This window comes from Seriola aureovittata, chromosome 22, assembly GCF_021018895.1.
Source record: "Seriola aureovittata isolate HTS-2021-v1 ecotype China chromosome 22, ASM2101889v1, whole genome shotgun sequence".
Classification (NCBI taxonomy): Eukaryota; Metazoa; Chordata; class Actinopteri; order Carangiformes; family Carangidae; genus Seriola; species Seriola aureovittata.
The window spans coordinates 17,957,429-17,984,819 of record NC_079385.1 but is presented as its reverse complement, the minus strand read 5'-3'; the positions used below and the strand labels follow the sequence as shown (position 1 = coordinate 17,984,819).

At 42.0% G+C, this 27,391-nt stretch overlaps 1 protein-coding gene across 1 annotated transcript; it reads left to right on the top strand.

Moving 5' to 3' along the window:
- The first annotated feature begins 59 nt into the window (after positions 1 to 59).
- Positions 60 to 27,391, top strand: nrip2 (nuclear receptor interacting protein 2). The gene is made up of 6 exons (XM_056367844.1): positions 60 to 767; positions 14,902 to 15,216; positions 20,057 to 20,139; positions 20,792 to 20,898; positions 23,370 to 23,422; positions 24,575 to 27,391. Exons 1-6 carry the CDS (start codon positions 612 to 614, stop codon positions 24,689 to 24,691), a joined length of 831 nt encoding a protein of 276 aa, XP_056223819.1. The 5' UTR covers positions 60 to 611; the 3' UTR covers positions 24,692 to 27,391.

The window sequence follows — 27,391 nt, the reverse complement described above, 5'->3', positions numbered from 1 at the left end:
CCTGAAAGCAGAGATGTGAGTTTAACACGCACACACACATACAGAGAGAGAGAGAGAGAGAGAGAGAGAGAGAGAGAGAGAGATATCCAAGGACAGACAGCACTGAGGGGAGGGAAAAACACACACTCTGTCACACCTACCCCACAGCCTCACACAGCCTCTGTAAGAGACAGAACTGGTCCTGACATTGTGAGGAAGATGAATGGCTGCATGAGAGGAGCATCCAGGACAGGACATTAGCTCCTGAAGCTGCTGAGACAAATACATGCCAAGGACTACAAACAAACAGAGAGAGAGAGAGAGAGAGAGAGAGAGAGGGAGCACAGCAAGCCCAGAGGGAAGGACAGCAGCGTTTCAGAGAGGGGTAAAACAGAGTGGAAGAGGCAGGTTCATTCTGCTGCTAAGGACCTTAAAAAGGATTTAAACTGCAGAACTAAAAAGCTGCATTTTGGGGTTTTGTCGTCCTCTCTGCAAACGGAAATCCACTCCTTCTCTTTCTGCCTGCAGAGAGCTCCCAGTCCACCTCCTCCTGCTGCTGCTGCTGCTGCGAGGTTACAGTCTCCGTGCTTCTGTGCACAGCACCAGAACAGACTGCTTTGTAGTCCGAGACCATGAGTGAGGCGAAGAAAGGTGAGCTAGCCATCCGGGATAAAGCCATTCTGCACCAGCAGAGGCGTCTGAAGCAGGCCACCCAGTTCACACACAAGGACTCAGCTGACCTCCTGCCCCTGGACGGGCTGAAGAGGCTGGGCACGTCCAAAGACTTGGTGAGTGGACTTTCAGATGAGTGCTTCAGGCAAATCAGTTCATAATTTGTCTCCATTGGAGATTGGAGAGGCTGTTGTCTGCGTTGCCATGTGCTGAGCGGCTGTTAAAGGTTGACTTTAAGTGGAAGAAGGTGTCCGAATTGTACAGTATCCTGTTGTGTCTCCGACAATATCTGAGAGAGAGATAGTACAAGGTGGTTAAGTCATATCGACTCAGCTTTGCAACACACAGTTCCTTGTCAAAACCTGACGCCTACGTTACCCACAATGCAACTCTAACCGCTGACCTGTTTGGTGGGATACTCAGGTGTCTTACGTTAGTGTCGGGTTGATGTGGCCTCGAGCCGTTAGCGTCTAGCAGAGAAGAGCAGCAGGCTGCAGGCGTCTGCTAAAGTCTCCAGACCCGACCGCCGCTGACTCAAGTGACATCACACGAGGACATGGCTCCCTCTGGACTTTTTCCACAGATGTAGTGTTGCTCTCCAGCACCTGTAAATAAACTTGTGTGTTGACTTCGGGGTGGAGTTCCCCTTTAATCACCACGTTGCCGCTTCGACACTTTACTTGTTGGCAAAGCGGAGAAAGATTATTTTCATTATCGATTAATCTGCTTAATTGATTAATTAAGTTTGTGAAGTGGCAGAAAACTGTAGGGCTGCAAGTAATTATCAATGTTATGATGTTTTATTATTTATAATCTGCTGATTATTTTCTCGATTAATACGAAGATAGTGAAAAACATCAGCTATAATTTTGGTGATATATTTTTTTAATTGCTTGTTTTATTAGACCAACATCCCAAACCTTAAAGTTTATTGTCGATACCTTGTAAATTGCTCATTTGGTTATAAAATATAGTTGCTGATTAATATTCTGTTGGTCTAATAAACTTACAGCTCTATAAAAATGCCCAAAACCAAAGATATTCAGTTTAAAGTGATATGAAAAAGAGAAAAGCAGCAAATCCCCACTCTGAAGAAACATCATGCATAAGGAGCAATTTTACTCCTAATACATGATAATAAGCACCATTTGCTTTAAACACTAATGCATTACTCTGCTGTGTGTGCTTTAAGTCATCAAAGGGAAATTCGTCATTGAAAGGGTCATGAAAGATTCAGAGCCCGGCACTCTCCATGCAGAGGAGGGAAGTCAAAGCTGGTCACATAGAGGCTGATGTCATTACACATTCAGAGATTTTAGGGTCGGCGTAGAAGATGAAAGGCAATCCTGCATTTAAAGTGGGACATGTCCAACCTCTTCACTTCCTCTCCTTCCAAAAAAGCCTCCTGAACTGACACTGTTATATTGTGTACACTCTGGAGGAACTCCCTGTAATAATCCTGACAATTTATTACTCTCTGCCTCTGACACAGTTCTGGTTTGATGGCAACTTCCCAGCTTCCCCAGAGCTTTCCAAGAACCTCGACACAATCGCTCTGGCACTGGGAAGCAGCACTAGCAGCGCTCTGTGCTCTGCGAATATCACACTGTGATGAATTTAATGTCTGCCAGATTTTAATACCAACATTTGCTGCTAGAAAAACATTCCAACCCCCCCGCTCCTCTTCTCTGATGATAGATATGTTTTCTCTCTCTTCCCTCCTTAATGCACCGTGTCTTTCTGGTGTGACACATAATTTAAAACCACAAGTGTGGCAATAGTAAGTAGATGTTATTTAAGCTATAAATACCAATTTCTCTGCTGTAGATTTGTAGCCCAAGGCTTTATTGAAGGAAACGTTAGTCCACCACTTCTGCAGACTGAAATATCTCAACAACTGTTGGATGGATTACTGTGAGATTTCATGGAGACATTCACGTCCTCCTCAGGATTAATCATAGTAACTATGGTCCATCTAGTGCCATCATCAAGTCCAAATACCTTAAAAACAAATGACTTTTCTGTCAGCCTCAGCTGCAAAGCATAGTAAACATTATACCTGCTAACCATTAGCATGCTAGCATGTTATGTTTACTATTTGTGCGCACCATTTATCATCTTTGAGAACTTTTTCTGACGTTTTATATCATCGTTAATAAAATATCTTGCTGTTTTTTGACTGTTGGTCAGACAAAACAAGCAATTTGAAGACATAACTTTGCGTTTTGGGAACTTTTTTAAGACTGAAGAATCAAACAGGCAAAAAATGAGAAGAAGAAAACAACAGTAGCTGCGGCAAAGTAATAATTTGAAGATACACAAGTTATTTTTAAAAATATATTATCATCCAGGAGTTTGGGGCTCTGTATGAAACGAAGATACAACATTATACCTGCTAAACATCAACATGCTAGGATTGCAATTGTGAACATGCTGACGTTAGCTTTTTGCTAGCAGCTCTAAATCAGCGATGCTAGCATGGCTGTAGATAACCTGTTCCTGTGATGACAGCCAGAGTGGTTCATGCGACACAGATGAATCAAATGCTATTATACATAACACTATAAAAGATAAAACGAAAAAGTAATCTAAGTCATGATACGATTTTCCCCAAAACTCTATTAGATTCAAGGAGCTTAATGTTTCGCCTGAGATTCAATATCTCCTGCAGTGGCCTGAAAACGCTCTTATCAGAATACCAATTATCTTCTCCTTGAAGACAGAATGAAGCTCATCTCAATACACAATCTGTGGCGCAGACGTGGCCACAGGGAGAACAGTGCAATTTGCATGGCATCTGTAACAAGTGATTTTCGGTGTCAGAACAGCTTTGGGAACTGGAGGGAGGAGTGGAAATTGCCAGCAGTCCTCCGTCATGTCTGTATCTGTTCTCTGCAGAGAGCGCATCGTTCAGGCTTCGAACAGACAACGATGGGCTAAATGAAAAGAGAGCATGATGTGTTTCTGAGGTGGCTCACATACCGAACCTTTACAGACAAAAGATGAGATCATCCGGATGAGGCTGTCGCATCCATTTGTTTGTCTGTAGGCTGTCTGACTAAAAACCGGCCTCCTCCACTGTATATCCTGTTTTCATCTGAACATTTTCCTTTTGTTTTGTGACCTTCATAAACAAAGGTCATACCTTTACATGTCAGACATTGATCTTAGGGGGATAAATCATCATTTATATTTCAGCTTTTCTGTATTATTTGTAGGATTCATTGTTCAAGTATTTGTGAATTCACAGGACAAATCCATTAACTTAATTATCTAAAAAAGGCATAACAGAGTTAGTTTAAAGGTGTAGACTTCAACTCCTAAATTATTCCACTGCCCCACCGACGTCATTACTAGCATTTTGGGAAATACCCTTGTTGAGAGTTGGATGAGAAGAAGATTTGGCAGAAGATTAGCGTATAGCATAAAGATCTGCTGAGCAGCACCTCTAAGAGTCACTTATTAGCATGCTATATCTTGCTTGTTTAATCTGTACAATTAGAGCAACACAAAAATGTTTATGTTGTTGTTTTACGGGAAGTTATGTGCTATTTCTTAGCGAAAGACAGCTTGTCCATTTTACATTTGTATTGTGTTAATTATTGAGCTTTTGTGGTGCTGGTATGTGTATTTTCTACTTTGTGGCAGAGCCAAGCTAGCTGTTTCCGGTCTATGCTAAGCTAAGCTAAGCTAATCGCCACCCGGCTCCAGCTCTATACTTAACACACAGACACGAGAGTGGTATCAGTTATCTAACTCTCGGCAAAAGAGCAAATTAAGCACGCTTCCCAAAAAACGTGAGCTATCCCTTTAAATAATCAAATTAACAGTCCGCTGATACACGCTCGCTCACTTCAAATCAGTAAAAACGGTGCACAGTCTTTGGTGTTTACACTTGCTAAAGAGAACCATGCACAGATCTTCTAGCTGTAACCTCGTCTTTCTCCCTGTTAATTTCTGCTAGCTGGCCTGTCCTGCCTGGTGTGTAATTCAGCAGCCGAGCCCATTACGTAAGAGTGAATTTGTTTTGCTGCTCTTTAGCCTGAGGTCCTCTCACTCTCAACAGCAGCAGCAGCAGCAGCAGCAGCAGCAGCATCAGCAGCAGCAGCATCAGCATCACTCCGGCCATGTTGTGCTGCAGAGTGAGGGAAGCGATGAACATGAAAAGGGCAAAAATCCTCAGCTCTAACACAGGAGCGATGGAGGGGAAGGAAAGAGGCGACGGGAGATGGGGTCAGGGAGGACGCACGGTTTAGTGGAGCAGTTTTTATATAACACGATGTAGAGCGTGGAGTAGATGCATGGGTGGAGGAAGTAAGGAGAGTCAACAGGAGTGAATGTGTGTGTTTGGGAGATTGAGTTGGAAACATCTGAGCCCAGTTACATCAACACCTGAGCTCATCACCGACCGAGTTATTGTGTAACCACTGTGTAACCTCACTGTTTTTTTTTACTGTACACACTCAACATTTACTTTACAAGGGAAATAACACATGAAGAAGAAAGCAACGAGGTTGGTTCATGCAGCAAATCAGAATTTTTAAAGGACAATACCATCATTTATGTTGAAGCTCCCTACATGTAATCAGTTGTTTCATTTAAAGTTTTTACATTTTTATGCCCAAAATGTGGAGGATGAACTGTTTTTTTACATGATTTAGTGATTCCATGATGTTACTCTTTAGTGAAACTTTGGTTGGTTTTACTTTAACAAAAGGTCGACTTTAATGTTGGCTTTAAAGGTTCACTACACCCAAATTACAAAAAGACCCAAACACAACAACAAAACCACCAAAACTGCATCTTAGTCCAATTCTGAGGCACGTGCACTTCATTTGAGTAATATGATTTTATGCTAAATTATACTTTAACTCCACTACATTTCAAAGGGAAAGAGAGTTTTTTTAGCTTTAGCTTTAGCATTGCAATCTCAACTTACACATTTTGTCTGAAGCCTTAAACTGTGTCACGTGTCGTTTTGGTTTTACTCTCTGAGGTTTGGAGACATCTTTTTTTTCTGCTCATAGAAACTATTTCCTCAGTGGAAAGTAGCTCTGATTAAAGCTGTTGACACTGAGGTTTGTGGTCCAGACAAATGTGGACAAAGAGACATTCAGTGCAGATAAAAACCCAGTTAATAAGTGATATAGATAGATGATTTATATGTAATGTGTAACTTCAAATATTGTCACTCTTGCAGCTGCTAACTAGATTTTTAGGTCATAACTGCTATTTTATTAGAAGGAAATGGAGAATAGAAAGTCGCACACTGAGTAACTGATGCATTTATTTCAACTTAGAAGTATCGATGTTTGAATATTATCAAGCACTGCACTAGAAATATTTTTAAAAATGACATCAGCTGTTTTGGATTTCACTGAAGAAGTTTGAGTGTGAGTGTTTTGGTAAAAAAAAAAAAAAAAAAGATTTTTCTGTCATGAGCAAACTACATTTTAGAGAAATTTAGTTAATATATGGTTTTAAAATAGTAAAATGAAAAGGTAAAACACTGGCTACTGGAAGCTTGAACTCATAAAAATTGCCCTTCAAAATCTCATATCGGTCTAATTTTCTGCTGCTGCAAAGCCTCGCTCTTCTTCTTCTTCCTCCCGCAGCTTAACTGTCCGTTTGCTCATGTCCCTCTCTTACAGCTGAGCGAGTCTGCAACCTGTGTGTGTGTGTGTGTGTGTGTGTGTGTGTGTGTGTGTAGACCTGTCTACTCTAGACACTGAGGTCTCCAGGTATTTCTGAGGATGATCAAAAGCTACAGAACTGGGCTTGGATGTAGAACTGTGCTTTAGGAGGAGCAGAGCAGAGCAGGAGGAAAAGAGGGGAACAGTGCAGTTGGTTTATTGAACATTACGTCCAATTTTAGTCAAAACACCCTGTTGGCCATTTAAAGAACATTTCTACCAACAGAAAAAAAAAAAACAATGTGGAGAGGTGTTATTCTTTTGTCAGACCTGTGTTTTGTGAACTCGCTGCGCTCCTGTCCTTTCATAGTCATGGATTTGTAGAAACAGATGGTGAACAGTACATCACATCCTGGAACAGCTTCTTTTATATTCATATGCATTCTGATTCACTTGCCAAACTCAATTGTTTATTCCCCCCAGAAGGCAAAGTAGCACTTCAAAGTGAAGAGCAAACACGACAATGCGACTCGGTGTGATCGCCAGCCTCCCGGGATTTTCGTCTCTTCCTGCGCCTTCTTCCCTCCAAAACAAACCGCGTTAAATCGGTTCAGATGCCGGCTTTATTATTAGCTCCGGGACAATTAGGTGGGCTGGAGAGGGGTTAGTGTGAACCTGTCTCTCTCTGTGTCATCTGGAGCTGTGGATGGGTTGCAACACTCCCTCAGCTGCTCCCCCAGTGCTGTGTCGGAAGACAGGAGGCTAAATATACATCGGCAAAAACAAAGAACGACACAGCAAACCCCAGCAACAGAAGAGGGGAGAACACATAATGATACTGGCAGAGGAACAGAGGGAGGAAACAAGAGGAGCAGGAGAAAATATTTGTCGTGAACGACGAGGTGTGACTTCGTGTTTTTAATCATTTCAATTCTTAGCAAAAGTTCACGCAAATGTGTGGAAGCAAAAAGAAACTGGAGTTGCAAGTTTTGAAAGGGAGATTTGGGGAATACGGCTGCAACCAATGATAATTTTAATTATTGGTGCATCCATTGATTATCTTTAAAATTAATTAATCAACTGATTAGTCTATAAAATATTACAAAATAGCAAAAGAAATTGTGATAACACGCTAATTCTCATGAAGCTGGAACCAGCAAATATTTGGAATTTTTGCTTGATCGACAACTTACACAACTGACGTTCAAATTGTTATTGATTAATTCTTTGTTGATTGAAGGCTCGGGGCATAGCTGAGGGCGGTGACATCACAAAGTCACAGGAAGTCCAGACGGCTGGTTTTAAGGCTCAGTTTCTGAATACAGGCTGTGTGTGTTTCTCTGTGGACTGAGGCTTTGATACTTTCACAGTATTAATATAGAAGCTAGAGCTGATCTATAATCACACTACACATGGACACAGACCTTTACACTGGAGGAGCTTTAAACGGTAAGGAGTTTTGGAAGTTAGTCGGATGATTTATGAGTTTCAGCCCTAAAAATTTACATTTTGTAAAATCTAGATTTGAAAAAATAGATTTTAATAGAATAGTTTGACATTTTTGGCTTCAGTTCACAAAGTCTGATTCATTTCGATTCTCGATGATTCAGTTTCAGTTAAATATCAATGTACATAAACAGCTTTTCTACACGTTCAAAACACTTGAGCAAGAATAATAAAAAAAAACCTTGCTCCACTTACAGGGCGCCATCATTATCCATGTCAATATGCATTATGCATACTTTGAAAAAATAAATGCTGTCCCATACACCTACACATGGACTGCCAGTGACAGATGGTTCATGTAAGTGCAGACGTCCACTTTAATTATCACTTTGAGCACAGACAGGACAGAAAGTGAAAGTCTGTTCACTAATTCATGAGCAGTCCTGTAAACTGGATCCACACAGACTGTAATTATTCACCTCGCAGTTGACGAGACCGTCGTGACTCAAGGCGGCTCGTACAGCAGACATCATCTACGCCACTTTTTTATCTTTAAATGACCTTTTTGTGCAGGTTGTAATAACTCCATTTCAACAAAGCAGACATTTCACACATCAACTGAACCAACACGTCACTCGTCTGCTCATTTTTACTGAGAATTTTACTCAGAATCCATCATGGATCATTCAAATAAATAGTTTGTCAGCAGTAATGTGAGATAAAAACATTCTTTTATAGATTGGAAAATGAAAAACTTTTAATTAATTAACAATGAACAAAATGCAATTACCCTCGTGCTGGGGCCAAATCATCAGACGGGCCCGGACGGCGTCGAAGGCTTTTCAGCCACTTGAGTTTTACCTGCAAATTATATTTCATGGGGGATTTTAGGATTTGAAGGGACAGAGAGCGACGTAAGAAAACAAAGATGTAAAATGAGAGTGAGGTGAAAGTGGACGGGCGGATGAAGCTGCCAGAGGCTCGTGGTTCGATACGAGCGGATGCCAGCCGCTTGGGACCGCCATCAGAATGAGAAAGAGGGCATTACAAAGCTCACGTGACCGGCTGGATGAGAGAGAGAGGAGCCTGTTGCAGTCAGATAATTAGTCCACATGGCAATTAGCCTCTAATCTGACTCGCAGAGGGAGAAGCATAGAGAGAAAATGAAAGTGAGGAAGAGAGACAGAGAGGATGAAGAGCGCTGGCGTCAGTCATTAACAGTTGTGTCTCTCTCTCTGTGTCCGTCCCGCTGGCAGAGGACCGGTCTGGACTGGTTAGTGTTCAGGGGTCACCACGGGAACCACATCAGCAGAATCAGCAACAGACCACGTATGAACAGACACAAAGGAGCACAGCGTCTGTGAGACAGGCGACCAGTTTCAGATCGGGATTTTACCCCAAGTCATTGCAACAATCCTCCGTTAATATTCTGTTGCATGAAAATGAACATTGTGCAATTATGGATTAGTCCATATTTTTCTAATGGCTAACAACGTTAGTCAGCGAGTCAACGAGACTCTCGAGGGGTCGTATACACTTCCTGTCTCCTAAGTAAGCATTGCGAAACAACACAAGGGCAGCTGGTATAAAATGTGACAATAGCTAATATTAATATCTCGCCCTATCTGCATCTTATCTGTATTACTGAGACAGAAACAGATCTCGAATAAAGTTAATGTCCTAAAAAGGGTGGGAAACCCATGTGACACAGATACAGGAAATGATTCTAAGTGCGCCGTCTCCTCTCGACGAACGCTGTGAGCTTCTCGTGGAAAAGAAAGAGTGGAAGATGTTATCTCATGAGGAAAATGCAGACTGATGGAGTTAGTATGAAATAAATGCTGTTAATTCTTTGTTAGGCAGAATAAACCTCGGTGAAAGCTGCACACAGTATCACACAGTGAGGAGCAATGAACGTTCAAAGTGATTTCGTCCAAAAATCATTCTGCATGCTGCGGAAAATGAGCAAACAGATTTCACCTCAGTTGGTTCAACAATAAAAAAAAACAAAACAAAACTTACAGCCAAATGAAGCGTAACAGCAGGTTGTAATGTGTGTAATAGATAAAGTCTTCGCGGGACGAGGCTGCCTAACGTCTTCATTCGATTTCATGACAATGAGTCCTCGAGGACGCCGCGTGATTGATGCCAATTCACATATTCTCTGCCCGTTAACAAGCAGTCGGCACAAAACGAGGTGAGAAATGTGGTGAAACCTCGGGATGTGTCACAAGGGAAGAAACTTCGCCTCGCATGATGATTCATCAAGAGGCTTTGCACACAGTTCGGTTTGAAGCAGGTGCGCTGGATAACGAGTTTTCAGAGTCTGACACCGTGGGGCCCGTCTCACTTAGCAATGTGTAAAAAAAAAACTAAAAAGTTAATGTTAATGTATTCTGGGGAGAGGCTTGTCATCTTTAAAGTTTTGGAACCACATTTCCCATGATGGTTTGGGGGGAGGATTTAAACAGAAAGTATAATCTTGTACAGCTTTTGAAGGCAATATATTTGTTTATATTTTTCCCATTAGCACCATTAAACATGCGCTGAATTAGCTACTAGCAGTTCCCGTTTGCAACGTACACATGGACGCACCGACAACTCTCACCGGTTTTACTGTGATACAGAAGAAAAGTGAAAAACCTGATGATTCTCAAGCTCAAGTTCTGCAGTAAAAAACACCCCCTCCTCGCAGTTTGAAAACTCTCTGCACTATATTAAGATGTACTCAAAGATCAAGTGCGAGATTATCGGGGGCAAGCGTTGCAACACCGAGTGCCGCCTGCTTGCGGCTTTGCTGTTGCTCCAAAATGATTGGCTCTGCAGCCGACCCCGGAGCGGCCAGGGCTCGGCAGAAACAGACGCCAACCATCAGAGGTTCGCAGGGAGAGAGGAACGAGGCTGAAATTACATTGTGATCGTTGCCTATCAGATTTTACTTCCCTGCAGTCTGATGAGAAAAACATCTCTCAATATAAGAGCCCTATAATCAAACTCTCAGGATTCCCTCCCGCCTCCTCTCCAAATTATTAGAGCTTGACATAATTTCCCGCCATCATATCCTTTGCCTGCTGAATAAAAACAGTGTGGTGTGAAACGAGACCTGATAAGAGGTTGTATTAAAATTATATTTTCCATGCTTTTGCTGATTCACACGCTATATGCAAATAAACCTTGATCTGCCCCGTTTGCATCCTCTTTGACGAGCAGCATATTTGTAAGAGCATAATTGCCGTTAATAAATCCAGCGAGAGCTGAGGCGGGAAACGGATCAGCTGACGACAGGCCTGACGGGCCGCAGGAAGAAGCTAAAGTCAAGAACACAACAATAGAAAAGGCACTTGAGCCCAAAGTGGAGATCCTGATTGAATTTGATTAGTTCGAATGAGGAGAGGCTCGATGTGGAAGCTCCTGTTTTAGGAGGCTCCTGCAGAGAGGAAAGAGGAAGAGGAGATTAGCGTCACTTATCCAAGGCTCAGGGTTATGGTTGGTTTGATGGAATCAGTGGAAGGAATATTGACTTTTATTGATTGCAATGGAAAGACAGATGGAGAGAGGAGGAGAGGAGGGATAAGGGAAGAGAAAGAAAAGGAAGGAATGAAAAGCAATGGAAGAAAGGGAGAAGAGGAGCAACAAGGAGAGGAAAAACATAAAGGATGTATATGAGGAAAGAAAAGGAGATAAATGGAAAATGGAAGACAATCGGACACAATAGGAGCAATAGGAGAGGAAGGGAAAGGAAATTATGAGAGGAAAGAGAACAGGTGGTAATAGAGGAAAAGGAAAGGAAAGGAAAGGAAAGGAAATGGAGGAAATTGGGAAAGGAACCAAATATAATGGAAGGAAATGAGGAGGAAAGGAAAGAATGTCAAACAAAATAAATAAAAGGGAATGGGAGGAAACAAGGAAAGGAAAGGAAATTAAGGAAAGGGAAAGGAGAGAAAAGATAATTGTAGGAAATTGGTAGAGGAGAGGAAAAGAAAAGAAGAGAAAGAAATTAAAGGAAAAGAAATCAGTCGACTGCAGAAACCTGTTCTCTTTATTTTACAGTAGATGTTTGATTTATAAATTCTCCCTTTGACCTCAGGGGCAGATAAAAAAAAAAAAAATCTGTAGAGGTGTCGGATTGAGCTTCAGATCCACAGATGGAAGTGCGACAATCAAACGCTCCTGAAGCACGTGACAGATAACGCAGAGCAAAGACCAGCGACTCTCAGACGTGACCAGGCATGAGATGACTTTATCACATCCATCGTAAGGTTATACCGCCTCCTTCTCTCGGGGCCCTGACTCCTTTTCCTTACTTATTTCTCTCTCTCTCTCTCTCTCTATTCTCTCTCTCTTCCTCTTGCTCACCGGTCCATGAAATCCTCCTCCACTTCTTTCAAATTCAGCTCAGGAATTATTATTATATATTTTTTCAACAGCAGAAGCTTGCATTGCTGTGCGCATGTTAATCAGAGAAGAACGTCAGATAATGACCAATAACGTTTTGTTCTGGATGATGATGACAGCGCACGACGCCATCGTCCAGTAATGTGTCATCTGAAAAACACATGGCACGTCCAGGGCTGACTCACAGCGCTCTCTCTAAAATATCCCCGCACTATAAGCGAAGGGATCTCCCACCTGATGGCCCGTAACGTCCCGCTGCACGGGTCGACGGGGGCTCAGAGGTCATGTGACAGTGACACGCGCTGCACTGATGGACCATGAAGGGAGCTCCTGCCATCACGTACAGTAACAGCGACGTTTAAAGGGTCGTTTTCTCCGACGTGAACATTGTGAAGTAGGTAAACAAACCAATTTCTATAAAAGTGTCAGACTGCAGGCGCAGCAGCCTGGTGATTGTATTAGGGGAGGAAAACAAGCGGTAAGCAGATGGGGATGTCCTTTATGAGACTGGCATTTGCCCAAGATACTTAAACTGGCTCTCCAGATACCGGTGTGGGCTGGTACGGCGAGTATTGCTCCAGAGGAGAGTTTTCCATGACGTTTGGTAAAAAGACAAAGCTCCCAACAAGATAAATCCTGTAGAGAGATGAAGTCATGGCCGTCATTTCCTTTTCTGGCGTCTGTTCCTCTACGTTCTGCAACTCCGGGCCGACTTTATGAAAAGATGAAGCTCGTTCCTGATGTTTATAAGATGAATCGGCTCCAGTAAAGCCGCTGCAAAAACCCGGAAATGAGTTCCCTCGTCTCAAAGTCACTGTCAGTTTTGAGTGTGTTTTTGGTTGCATGGCTGAAATAAGGTCAGTGGTTAACACAAGCTTAGAAAAGGGTGGCTGCTAACAAGTGGCTAAATGAGAAGGATAAAATCAAAGACTGTTCTAACGGCAGAATTGAGTATATTTACATTTAGTTTGGAAGCTTATATTCAAAACCAATAAAGATATTTGATGCCATGACTTTTGATGACTGAAACCTGCTTTCCCTCTCAGTAAAATGACGGATCAGTTGTTTTTTTCTTTAATGTTATTTCATGACGCATGTTTGTTCACGTGAACATCTTTTAATATCCTGGTGATTTTTAGAGTCAGAGAAACCTTGAAAGGAAAGCAAATGCTTTGTGTTTTATTAATGCGGAGACTCGGCTGGTGTCGGGTGACCTGCTGTCTCAAGCTGTCTGAACTCAGACTCTGTACTGGCAGAACAGCAATGTGATTATGGAGAAACAGACGGTTTAAATGCAATTTACTGTTTGTATGATCCAGAGAGGAACAGCCACTCACTGGCCACATGTTGTTTTGAAACAGTGGAAACCTGCCGTTAATCCAGACACACAAGTATTAAATATCTACAGCAGAATTGTAACGTTCGCGTTGTACGTAAGAAAAGAGATATCGTCTCCGAAGCCGTAACAAAAACACTTTGTCAACACATTGTCTTCCACAAGTGCTTCGTGTATTGAGTCTCCAGGGTGTGAAACTGTCGAATGTAAAAACCCAGGTGACCCTCAAAGTGTGTGTGTGTGTGTGTGTTAGCAAAAACACATTGCCACAAGGCTCGTGGAGCAAAAACAAAACCATTGCAGAAATCCTTCTTCTTTTTCTTTTTGGTCTCCTTCTGACAGTGATGACCTGAAAGTATGAACATAAGCCCTTTGAATCGTCTTTTCATTACACGATAATGTGACCTTCATTTTCGGCTGCACGGTTTAGAAAAGCTGTTCTTTTCCACTGGAGTTAAAGTTAGCAATTTAAATCTCGCTGTGTTATTTGCGTGGAGGAAAAAAGAAGGATGAAGGTGGAAGGAGGAAAGAAGTGTCTGAAAATGTCAAGGCAAGGGCTCGAATTTTAATAACACAGGTGCCAGACTGGGAACCGCTAATGACTATTAATGACGCATGAAAACAAACGATCTTATTCCCGTATCTCTAAATCAATACAGTCACTGGTCGAGACGCAAAGAAGGATTTGACAGATGTGCAAATATGTTGGTTTGCTAATTTTGAACAGCAGCTTGTCTGTTTGCTAATAATCTACTGAATGTGCAGATGATCTAGTTATGACATGCTCCTTTAACACAGTGACCTACATCTCTTGTTTGTTTTGGGGTTTTATATTTGATTAAATGTATCTTCGCTCGTGGTGCGTCACTAGCTATCTGTAACATAGTCTGTTAAGATAATACTTCTTTAAATATTTATCTTTTCACCATGCAAAGGAGCGTAGACAAGCACACGCTGCTTATTGAATGACACATTGAATTTACTGAGGGAGCAACAGCTGTCACATCACATTGTTCAACACTGTGGTGTTTCACAGATTTATTCACTCTGTAGAGACTCAGAAAAGACGTCTGTCATTCGGGGGAAGACGTTGAATAGTAAGAGAGAGAATTGCTTGGTTGAGGTCGTGTCTTCAAATGTCTAACCACGAGTCTACAGACCGAAAAGATTCATTTTCACTTCATTTTAAGGTCAAGAAAAGTCGCAAAAATCTCTCATTTGAGACCCTGTAACCCTCATTTTTTTTGTAAAACCAATTTTCTTGAAAAATGACTGAATCAACTGCGCAAGCATCATTGAACTTCTCAGTATCGACTTTCACCAAAGCCCTTTTGATGGGCAGAACCCACATCTGAGCTTTCGTCACCCGCTTGCACAATCTTCCTGAGAAAAATCCTTCCACCTAACATCCATTTCTCTCATGTCTCCCCCCTTGTCTAGCAACCTCACAGCATCGTCCAGCGCCGCCTGCTGGAGGGAAACATCACACGGCTGCGAGGGGAGGCCCGGGACCCCGGCAACAGGGTTCGGTCCCCGCTGGCCGACACCAAGGACGGAGCCGCCGACGCCGAGGAGAGGAGCGAGAGCACGGCCGACGACTCCACAGAGGAGAGGGAGTCTCTGGAGGAGAGCGAGAGGAGCTTACGGTCGGACGAGGAGGACGACAGCAGCGAAGCCGGAGCCAGACAGACGGCCGAGAAGACCGAGGGCACGGAAGACTCGACCCTCCTCACAGCTCTGGTTGTTCAGTGCAAGGTACCGCGACAGGCCCGTCTATCATCACCCACATTCAGTGCTTTTTCTTTTTACTACTGCACAAAAATTGAAAAGAGGAGACGATACAAAGACAACACTATCTGCTCCCATGACTCATCGTTTAGAGCCTGCTCTTCATTTAGTCTCCTTTTCACAGCACAGCAAAGGCTTGGCAGCACCCAGTGGTTGTCTGACTGGATCAGAAAAACAGATAACGGAGTCACGGTGACCCAAAGTACAACCACGTACACACGGACCTCGGATAGATTAGATGTCATGTTACGGGGCAAAGCGTGAAGGCGTCAGCTCAAAAAGAGTTGGGAAAAACTAAGAATATATTTGGCATCACGGAAGCTTATTGAAAACTCATGTTTAACCCACACGGTCACTGAGAGTTAATCTTATCTGCTCAGATCAGCCAGTAAAAAACTTGGCACACCAATGCAGCGGCGCTATGGGATTTGCCCCGATACGTCCGATGGCCAGTCCGACTATAGTTCATCCTCTCACTCGGGACCTAGTTTTGGCCTCTTGTACCCAAAACTGTTTCCCCTTTAAGGATAACTCCTCACTACGGCCCACTTGTAGATCACCGTCACTCTATTGCCAGTCTCATTAAGCTAACTGAGGCAACTTTTTATGTTTGTTGAAACCCGAAATACCGCGGACGACGGTTGTGGGGGTTAGGGTTAGTTTACCACACTTGTGCCCCACATTGACCCTTGTAGCCTTAAGGATCAATACTCACATAAAGCGAATACTACTCTTTAAACTAGCCTTGGCGTCTCAGGGCCTCCGCTTATATTTTGCAGTGATCCACCAGCTCTCATGGGAAACTCTGCAGAGCTCTGCTGTCAGGTGCCACGTGCAGATCCTCGATGACGATTGGTTCCTTGACAGTGTGACCAACAGCACTATCAGCTGGTGCTCACATTAACGTTCTTCTGTTCGGCTCGTACGGCGAAACAAGATCTTGACATTGCTTTCGGGTAAATGAGTGACGATGCAGAGGATGACACAAAGATGTATTTTGAAGTTATTAAACTGCTGCGACTCTGAGAAGACACTAGAGCGAACTCAGCACCCGGCGATTATCTAGTATTAGAGGTACGAAGCTACAAAGGAGTCAGGGTTTACCTGGTATTATTTTCAGCTTTTATTAAGGAGTTAAGGGTTAAAATAAGGGGTGTGTATTTGGGATATCTTCAATTTCCAATCTGATCCCCTAACCTCACGACTTACAGAGAAATGGCAGGTGGTTCTCTGAACACTAATTTGTATTTTAGGGGAAAGCCCATGTTGCATTTTAAACAACCCCATTAGCAGACAAAACAAAATAGAAAACTGCACCATTATGCATGAAGTGACTCAGTATTCAAGCTTGCTATTAACTGTCTTTTCTTACAATTATTCTGAAACACATTAGGCATTAATGGCTGTCTGGTTTCACACGGAGATGCACCCTGTGGTCCCACATCCAACAAACTCAACCCGACAATGACTAATGTATGCAGAAAGGTCACACAAAGCACTGATTTACGATATCGAACAACCAGGGAAGGTTGATACTGAATATTTTAAGGGGTTAAGGCTGAACGACACGATATTCAACATGAAGTATCTGCTGAGAATGACGGACCAGCAGTATATAATCATTTACATTACATAACAAATACAGAGGGCGGGTTTATTTCCCTCGCACATCTGGGTTTTCTGTATTGACTTTAAAACCAAAAAATTAACTGACAACAGCTTTGATAATGGATTAGTCGTTTATCGAGCAAAATTGCCAATATATTTTTGCCTGTTATCGATGATGAAAATATTAAACACTCGACCTGTAACCAGGGGCCGTAGAGGCGACGTCTAGATTCTGATATTAGAGAATTACAGCCAAGCATGACAGCCGAGGATGGAGCCATCTTTAATTCTTTGAAAGAAATCAATCCAGTGATCAAACAAAGCGTATTCCCGTGGTGTTTAAAGTATGTGGCGCAGCTCCTGTGAGTCCTGCGGGACAGTATTTAGAATCAGTAGTTCACTATTCTATTAGATTCAGCGTTTTCCCCCCCTCGTTACTCGTTGTGCTTTGCTCGGTTTTATCATCAACTTATTAAATGCAAAGTGTTCCTCAGTTTCTCATTCGGCTGCTATTTTTAAACTTCAGTGCTCTGACAGACAAAGGAGCAGGTTTGTGGGGCTGCTGATAAGGCAGTGTGCCTGCGAGGACAAAGGGGACTGGGCTCAGTCTGTACAGAGCGTGAGGGATCAAAACAAGGCTCATGGAAACTCAACGTGTTTATTTCCGAGGGGGGATATATCCTCGGGTCAAGTGGGTGAGGTATTGATTTATGAAGGAGATGACGGGGGAGAGAAAGATATACAGATATGTTCTTTGGAACCAGGATGGGTGCTGGACAACACTCTGATTTATTTTACTGTTTTTAACCTGTAATATAAAAAAAATACATCCAATAGATATTTTGATTTGATTTTGAGGGTTATTTGTTCTGTTTTTTTGAATTTTCAAGTCCACTGAATCAGTTAAAGCTGGCTGATTATAATATTACTGTATATATAAGGTGGAAATCACCTCTTCCCAGAGCCTATAGTGATGTTCTCAACCAACAGTCCCAAACCTGAAACATACCACTTACCACAGTATTAACTGAAAATATTCACATTTGAGAAGCTGAAACTTGCATAAAAAACATTAACAATTAATTTATTGTAATTCCTAAAAATATATTTAAACTACACGAAATAACCTGTTGCTGGAGCTGCAGTGTTTCTGGAAGTAAATGAGAATAAAAGACCATAAAGTAGCTGAGATGTATTTGCATTTTATAGTGGAAAGATTTATGCATGGTCTGACACACGGTTAAACAGTGTGACGTTGGTGTCATCATGATGCTTATATCACATACATGCAGAGCTGCCATATGTCCTGAGTATATTCCTCATTCTTCCTGTATTATTTCCTGTTTTATACATGTTCCCACTTGTGTACATGTTGCATGACATCAAGTGACAGGATGCCGAATAGAAAGGGAGCGCTACAGACAAGAGGTCCCATAAACCACCACAATCTGCTGCGCTGTAGATGAAACATGTCTTTGTGACATGAAGTGCCCTGCAGGCAGCAGAGCAACTGTGAGACGCAGAAGAGGAAGAAAAAGAGAAATGTCAGTGGAAACCAGGACAATCTGCCTGTTAGCATTTGTACTGTAAAAATCTATTTGACTCACTGGAAAATCTGAAAGAAATATGCAGTTATTTGCTTTTTTGATGAGCGTTAGCGACTGTTAGGTTAGCATAAATACTATGGGGGGGTAAACAAACTATAGATAATCTGCTCATTTGTGAGCTTTAGAGGTGTTAGTAGGAGTATTTTTTCACTTTGGACAGAGCCAGTTTAATTGTTTTCTCTGTTTCCAGTCTAAGTTATGCTAACTCTTAGCTATGAGTTAGCTCTTCGCTATGCTAATTATCTCCTGGCTTCATATTTAGTTCGTGGACAGACATGACAGCGACAGTCTTTTCATTTTAACTCTAGGCAAGAAAATAAAATGTCAGCACTGATTGATTTTTTGAGGTGGAAACAAGCTGAGAACTGACCTGTACATAGTGAACTCATTAGCTGCCTAGTCACACAACCAGCAGTTATGGAGCAATGTTATCATTCATTTGGAGTTGTGTGTCTGGTCATCTAAATAATATAAATCCAATATTCACTCTCTTTAAGCTGTTTTTGGTCTCTACCAACTCCTGAGGCAAATATCCGGCTGTTTGGCGGCGAAATGATTCACTGTGTTCACGTGCTAGTTGCTAACTGTGGTATGACTGTTGTTTTGGTGCAGGGCAGCCAGTATACTGTAGGTTTTTGGAGCTTTTTTTCCAGACATTAACTGACTTCTGTTGAAAACAATGCAATGAGTGGTGAGAGTGAATCAATGCAGTAAAGCTCCGGGCTGTAAAACCAAAACAATCAGCTGAAAGATGTAAAAAAAAACGCTTCCTAGAGTTGAGGGGAACTACACAGTTGAGTCATTCATCACTATGAGCGGCTACTTTCACACATAATTTGATCTATCGTTATGAAATATTGATAATAACCACTTTAAAGATATAAATAATCACGCTGCTGTAGCCGACTGTGATTTCTGAGTTCATAAACTGAATCACATGACATCGCATGACTGACCAATCAGTTAAATGTGCATGAGTCACATGGCCGGTCTTTCATGCTGTAGTGATGCATTTGAGATCATTAAGTCTGAAAAATCAAAGTGCACTGAGATAACTAAAGAATCAGCATCCTGTTGGGAGACAGTCAGCAAACTGAACTCAACAGATCAGCACAAAATAAAAAAAGAACAACAACTCAAGTGGTGTGTGATGGTTTACAGAATAACCTTGTTAGCTTATTTTTAACTTGATTATTAAGTGTAAGGCTGCTCAACCATACACCTGCAGCATTTAGAGTTTTAAAACTCCAGCACAGAATCAATACAGATCAAGTTACAACCACAAAATAACATCTGACTCAAAACGAGCGCCGGCTTGGAAACACTCCACCAGTGGGAGGTTTGTTTTGTTTTGTGCGAAGCTGATTAACTGTCGCTTTGGACTTTATTTTTTCAGTTTAGCAGTTTCACAAACGTGCGGCAGCCGGTTGGATTTATTCAAAAGAAAAGAGATCAGTGGTTTTCAAAGGCCCCCCCCCCCCAGTTGTGTTCATGTGTGTAGAGACTGATTGTTTCCCCACACACGGCGGTGTCAGGCTGAAGTGGAAAATCACACTGTGACACCAAAATCCCCCCCCCTGTCTCCCCCACAGTGCTGCGAGACTGAAGTCAAGGCATCCATTAACACCGGCAGCCAACATAACCACATCTCCTCCTCCTGCTGCCAGAGGCTGGGGTAAGAAACACCTTATTTTAAGTAGCAAACACACTCACAGCACATATATCACCTGCTCTCTTTTCATACTTTTAAGTATTTTAGACAATCAAAAGCATGAAAAAAAAAGACTAAAAATAACTGAAGGAGAAGTATAAAGACAGAATGATAGGAACAGAAAGTAAAGACAATTCAATAGAAAAAGAAATGGATAGAAAAAATAAGCTGTAAGGAGAGGTTTAATGATGACAGTCTATAAGCTGCTAAGACGGGTTTTTTCTAGAACCAGATCCTTAAAGACCTGACATCACATCACCTTCATCTTTAAGAAGAGACATTAAAATGCCAAATAAAGCCCAGTCTTTAGATCTGTGTCTGTGCAGTGTGAAAAGGATGTGACATTTTGTTCTCATCTTGATTTCACATCAGCTCTAAAAAAGGTAAAAGGCTAAACAGTAAAAGCTGCTATAACCGGTGCAATCTTTGTCTTCAAAGTCCTGGCTAATAAATCCCCCACTGCACAAACTTTCAATTGACATTTTAATATGAAAAAATAAGAATAAAGAGGGAATGTATTTATGGGAGACACTGAGGGGGATTTACATTTGTGTTTTAACTATTGAAGTGTTTTCTTTTTTTTGGTGACCATATTGGTCTCTCTGTGTATGAATAGATTGGTGCCCAGTCAGGACAGTTCACCATGTGGCGTGAGCGGCTCAGTGACGGATCTGCAGCTGCAGCTGGGCAGACAGACGGTCCAGTGTTCAGCCTATGTTAAAGGTAAGGACATCAGACCACGCAACAGGGATCACGAAGGGAAATGTCGCCAAAGTGCTGGAGAAATTACAATTCTGACCGGATGAGAGCACTAAATGAGAAGTTAAGACATTAATGTCCGTAATGGAAATCCATCCAATAAGACATTTAACACAAAACCAAGGAAAAAGTCAAGACAACACTAAGTCAGTAGATTTTGTGCCAATCCATCTGGTCAATATTTCCCTCTGTAAGTGAAAACTTCGACCTGCAGTTGGCGCTAAATTAAAAGTCAGAGGATTATCAAAGTCATGAGGATTTATCTTCTGGGCGCCGTGAATATTTCTACCAAATTTCATGGGGATCCATCATATAGTTTGTGTGAGACACGAATCTAAACCGCATGGTAGAGCCAGACCGATATTTGATATGTGTTTTTACCTTAGTGGTCACTGCTGTTCACGAACGTTGAAGGGGGATTTTCCGCTGTAAAAAGACACCGGCGAGGAACATAAATGCAGCAGCGACTCTAGCAGAAAAAATAGTCTGCGTTCACCTGCTGTGCTCTTTTCTGTTACAGGAGATTTTGAGTTGGATATGTGCTCGTGTCGGTGCTTAACATTCAGTCGGTGCGCCCTACGCTCGTCCTCTTAAAGCATCTGAGCAGAAATGAGCTTCTAGTGAAAGGACAGCCAGGTCAACAACAGTGTCATGGCAACATCAAGCAATATTTTCAGTCAAATAAATGTCTGTTTTTGCTGGTTTTTGCCACATTTTTTTTTGCTACTACTACTACTTATCTACTACTTGCACTCCTGCATGGGAAAAGCAGAGTTTATTTTTGTCAGGAAAAGGGATTGCTCTCCTTTTAAGGACACTTTCCTTCAACTGACTGATATGGTCTGACTTGAATTTGAGGCTCACTGGTGTTTGGGTTTCTGGTTTTCTTCATGTGTCAGAAATATCACTTCCTGTATCCCCCCATCCCCAGGGAAGGCTAACAATAAAGAGTTAGATATGCGTCTGTATACCAGTTTTATTATCGTGAGACATCGTCATCACCGTGACGACCACAGATTTCAGTAAGAACCATGAACCCAGCACAGTGATAGTGGTAGGGGGGAGGTAGTGGGAAGTGCTAGTCAGGGCCAGACTGGAATAATAATTCAGGCAGGGAATCTAACATCAGCGATTCACAAGAGATCCTGTTGTTGTTGTTGTTGTTGTTGTTGTTGAGATATTTTCTCTGCTAATGCCAGTAACACGTCGTTCAGTTTAATAGTAGCAGTGTCCTCAGTTGCAAGAGTTTGCCAGTTATACTTCCATCATTACGGCTACAGAAATATTTGTTTGTCTGGCATCTGCTCAGAGCTCTGACTTCTGTTGATCCTCACAAAGTAACTGGAGGTACTTCAGTCTTACAGAAGAGTCTTTATTTTCATCTCCAACAGAAGTATTTCAATAAAGTTGGATGAATATCGTTATAATACTGTTTGCCGTGACGTAGGGTTGGGGTTAGGGGGTTTAGGAGTTAGGGTTACTGAAGACTGACAGTGTATTTTTTAAAGAAATAGCTCTACATTATTTGTTTTTCTTGCTGAGAGTGAGATGAGAAGATCGATGCCGCTGTGACATCCGGCCTGTAAATATGAAGCTGCAGCCAGGAGACGTTTGTCCATTGAAGAAAGCTGCAAGAGACTAAGTCGGCTCTTAACTGCGACGCGTTTGTACTCGCATCCGCTGCCGGAAGCGATAATCCGATTAACGTGTGCAATCTAAACGAATAAACAGCACAGTTAATATGCACCATTTTGGCTCCTACAAATAGCTTAGCTTAGCATAAAGACTGTCAACAAACTCTGGTTAATATATGCGTTAAACAAACCAGATAAAATGTGTTGATTAGTGAAGCTTTAAAAGGTGCAGATATGTGGATTTGTTACCGTTGGACACATCCAGGCTCTTTCCCCATGTTTATAGTTTTTATACTGGCATGCAATCGTTATATAAGAGTGATATCCATCTTCTCACCTAATCCTATAAAATTAAAAACATTAAATCAAAGAATTACTATTGTGCCATCACATCGTCAAAAATGCCCTTCTCCAAAGATTCATCCTGGTGGCTGTTACGAGAACAATCAGTGCAACCTGAGATACAAAGAACAAGACCTCACACTATTATTCATCTTGTAGTTTCTGACTGGACCTTCTCCTCAGCAATAAATAATGACTGTGATTCAGCGCCTGACTCTTTCATGGACATTAAACTCTCACTCACAGCCACCCTCACAAGCTCGTGTGCTTATCGGCGCTCATTAATATAAGAGGGAATAATTTAGTTGTGTGGATGATTTAACCCGGATCGAGGTTAATGTATGCACGTTCAGATGAGGAGGAATGGGAATCGGACTGGTTTTCCTAAAGCAGTTATAAAATTCAGTTTATTTCTCTCCTTTTCCTCTGCCCTTATCTTTCCTGGTTTTGCACTTGCAGAGGATGAGGCGTTTGAGCTGTGCCTGGGTCTTCAGACTCTGTTGGAACTCAAAGTAAGTTTCTCATTTGCTTTGCTAATATTTTGTCAGATGCTTTCTCGGGCAGCTTCTCTTCAAATGATCACGTGGCTTTAAATGAGCGAAAGGGAAGGAGGAGAAAATGAAATGCACAAGCACAAATTCTTAGAAGGAGGTGTAGTGTATGTGGTGCTATCTGAGGGGGAAAGGCTGAGCAGTGTTATTTTCGATCTGCTGCCCGCTGTGCAGGTAAAACCCAGATAAGGACGAAGTGAGGACATCCTGTGATGTGAAATTTTGAATTTGCACATTTGAGAAATGCAATTTAAATCCCATGAAAAAGACTATCTGGCCATCTGGAGGCAGCGCTCTCACTTATTCCAGTGTTACTAATGCTAATTAGAGTGAGACTGGAGGGTGTGAAATAAACCTGAGCTCTAATTCTGTAAATTAGGCTTCAAGGTATTTTGTAACGTAAGATGAACATTTTCCCTCCTATACTTAGTTTACACAGTAAAATTTCATAAACAACATTGTAATGGATTATAATCAATGCCATAAACCGTGATAGAGTTTATTGACATGTTGTTTAACACAGGGAATGGAGCATAATTATTGTTCATTTCTTCTGGCTGACTGCTAAAAGATATTAGAACTATATTAATATAGTCGTAAATCATTGTGTTAAGTAATTCTATTTATGCAGCAAGATAATTAATTTGGATATAAAACATTATTTTGGATCAAGCATTTTCATTTCATAGTGTAAAGTTGTATTTTACATTTTAAAGTTTGTCAGAGGAATGTAAATAATTAACAACTTTGAATGTTTCATTTGTTATTATTTGCAACTTAAAGCTGCTTCAGTGGAAATGATCATATTAACATTTGATCACATGACTTCCTCTACGTGAAAGCACAGATTCAGGCAGATCTAAGAAGTATGCAGGTGTGACGATTAGGCTGCAGGTGCAAAAAACAATTATCATTACTTAATGTTGGCTATTTCTGATTAATTGGTTAATTGTTTGGTTTATAAAATGCCAGAAAAAAAGGTTAAAGTTTCCCAAGGTGACGTCTAAAAAGCTAAAGAGTTTGTTTCATTGTTATTAATAAGAAAATATGTATGTAAGGTTGGGAAGCTGTAATTAATTATTCAGTGCAGTAATTATGTGTGTCGTCTCACAGTGCTGCTTGGACCTGAGCAGTCGCGTCCTGAAGCTGCAGGGCTGCGGCGAGGAGCTGCCCTTCCTGAACCCTTCGACCGACAGCCAGTGCCACCATGACACCAACGAGAACCTGTGAGCCCGACGCGACGCGACGGCGGCGGCGATCGTTTTCCTCTAATCCCGACCGGCTGCAGCAAAGTGGCGCGATGCCGTTTGTGTCTGGACCATCCGATCACAATGTCTCACACTGCCAGAACATGGACGAGCATTCGCCACCGTCGTTCTTGAGTTTACATCATTGTGTTTGTAGAATTAAGACATTCACCATGATTATCTCTTATATTAAATTAGTCTACTTTACAGAGCGGATGATTACCAGTTACGAGACAATCCGATCTCTGAGAGTCTAATCATTCTTTATGATTATATTGTATATTCAAACCACTTCCTCTGTTGAGCTGCCTGGGTGCACTGACGCTCTCCGAAAGGGAAAACCGTTATATAATTATATGAAGTGGACATTAGTGGAATATTTTGTGATTTGGCTGTAATTGTAAAACTAAATCATTTCAGTTTAGATGTTGTTAAAGGATTAGTTTAATATTTCGGGAGATTTGCTTGTTTATTTTCTTGCCGAAAGTTAAATGAAGTCGGTACCACCTTCATGTGCGAGGTGAATGTGAAGCTACAGCCAGCGGCCAGTTAGCTTAGCTTAGCATGAAGACGGGACACAGGGGTTAAACGGATCGCCTGGTGCTGTCCAGCACCTCTAAAGCTCGCTGATGAACGTGTTATATCTTGTTTGTTTAATCTGTACAATCTGTAAAAGTGCCAACTTGTGGTTTTAGAGAACAGGAAGTCACTGCTCCAGGCAGAGAAACAGTCCTGCAAAGTAAGGCCTATAAAACCGCAACTTGACATTTTTCCATTTCAGTGTTTCTCCTGATTTAAACGGTGGTTCCTAAAGCTTTTTTTTTTTTTTTTTTGTCTGACATACTCCCACAGCCCAATCAGATGAGCAAGTACGCCTTCATCAACAACAACAATCATCATGTTCTAAATGTCATTTAACACTGACAAGCAGCGACAATATTTTTCATACAATTGAACTAATGTTTAGGTCAGTTTCCATTTGTACTTCTTCTACTTGAAGTAACAGGAGCTGGAAATTTAGTTAGTTTAGCCACTCTGCGGTCTTACCACTTAACCACCGGCAACAGCTGAAGTATTCCCCCCCCCTCCACGGTACAAACACTCCTCGTATGGAGTCACAATAAAACGAGACATAAGCCGTGTCCCAGTTGAGGGGCCGCATCCCTCGGTGGCTACAAAGGACTTGCGTAGACAGCGAAGGCCGATCCGAAATGAGACGGTCCGGTCGCGCCGCTTGAGACGCAACCCGTCTTCAAATGCAGCCTCTGAATGATGCGGCCGCTGAATCAGGACTCAGCTGTAATAAGTGAGATCGTAGTGTATTGTGTTACCGTTGGGTAACTGTTGCTGGCTGTAACATCATATTCACCAGACATTTGTGAAAGTGGTATCAATCTTCTCGACATCAACATACACGAATGTGAATAAGCGAATTTTTCCCGAAATGTCAAACGTCATTTCCTTTAATAATCAGCATAACGGTACTCAGGATGCCCTTGCTAGTGTGTTCAAAGGAAATTCCTCAGAAGTCAGCTTGTGTAATTAGGTGTGGATCAGGCTACCTCCTTAAGAAACAAGGACCGGTTCTCATCTAGAATTTTAAAAAGAGTTTCTGAGGTACTTATATTCAGCTTTGTGGAGCCCCTTTTAGCTCTTTCTTTCCTTATCAAAGAGACTGATGTGGTTACATTTTCCGGGAGCACACGCACACGTCTGTCGGACTGAATCGCAGTAGTTCCCCATAAATCCCCTCCAATAAAAATAGACTTCAGGTCAGCCAGCCAAACATATTTGAGTCAGACTCAGCGACAGGAATATCAAAACATTCCATCTGCATGACTTTGTAAAGTTCTGCCTTTGTATAAGTCTGCATGTTTGTGTACTAGTCTGATTGTGTCACGTTGAAAGTCTGAAGGGGCTGGATGTGTGTGTGTGTGTGTGTGCTTTTTCGTGTGCATGTATGTGTGTTAGGAGTCGAAGCAGGGTTTTTCTGCCTTGTCACGGCTTCGGTTTCACATGTGTGTGTGTGTGTGTGGGGAGGGGTGGGGATGGGGGGGTGGGGGGAGTCCTATCTTCCCCCAAACCGGTCCACCGAGCTCTGGTCAGAAGAAGCTGCCAAAAGCCGACCCCAGCGGCCTTCCCTCTCTGCCTCTTTCAAGGAGATTTTAATCACTCGGCTGAGGCTGCACTCTGTGCCAAGGCCCCTCTTCAAGCTCATCTCCCTCTTTATTCAGAGGACCGGTCTTCTTTTATGTATTTACCACCTTTTTTTTGGGCTGACGTTATTATCCATGTTGACACCTCATGTTTTGCTGATCTGCCCGTCGCGAGAGAAAACGATAAGAACTCCCCACACTACAGTGCCACCTTTCTCTCTCGTCTCTCTTGTGTTTTCATTTTGCGGAGAATCAAGAGCTGCCTCAGATGTGCTTACCGAAGGCCATCATGCTCCGCTTTAATGACACCTGAGCCGTGCCGTGCTTCTGACTGTGCTACGAGTATCCATCTGACCTCTTCATGGAGGTTGTCCACATGTAGATTGGCAATGTTTGTTTCTCTTTGATGTACTAGTGACCTTCCTACGCCGTGTGAGAGGAATCGATGTATGACAGAAGTTTATTTTTGGTGTTTCTCTTCTTCTGAACAGTATTTTCTCTGCCTAATAAAATATGTATTCTGGCTA

Excerpts from the sequence above, each read along its gene's own strand:
- nrip2 (XM_056367844.1), top strand. The coding sequence starts at position 612 with ATGAGTGAGGCGAAGAAAGGTGAGCTAGCCATCCGGGATAAAGCCATT. Across the intron at positions 768-14,901 it reads TGGGCACGTCCAAAGACTTG|CAACCTCACAGCATCGTCCA; the intron begins GTGAGTGGACTT and ends CCCCTTGTCTAG. Across the intron at positions 20,140-20,791 it reads TCCTGCTGCCAGAGGCTGGG|ATTGGTGCCCAGTCAGGACA; the intron begins GTAAGAAACACC and ends GTGTATGAATAG.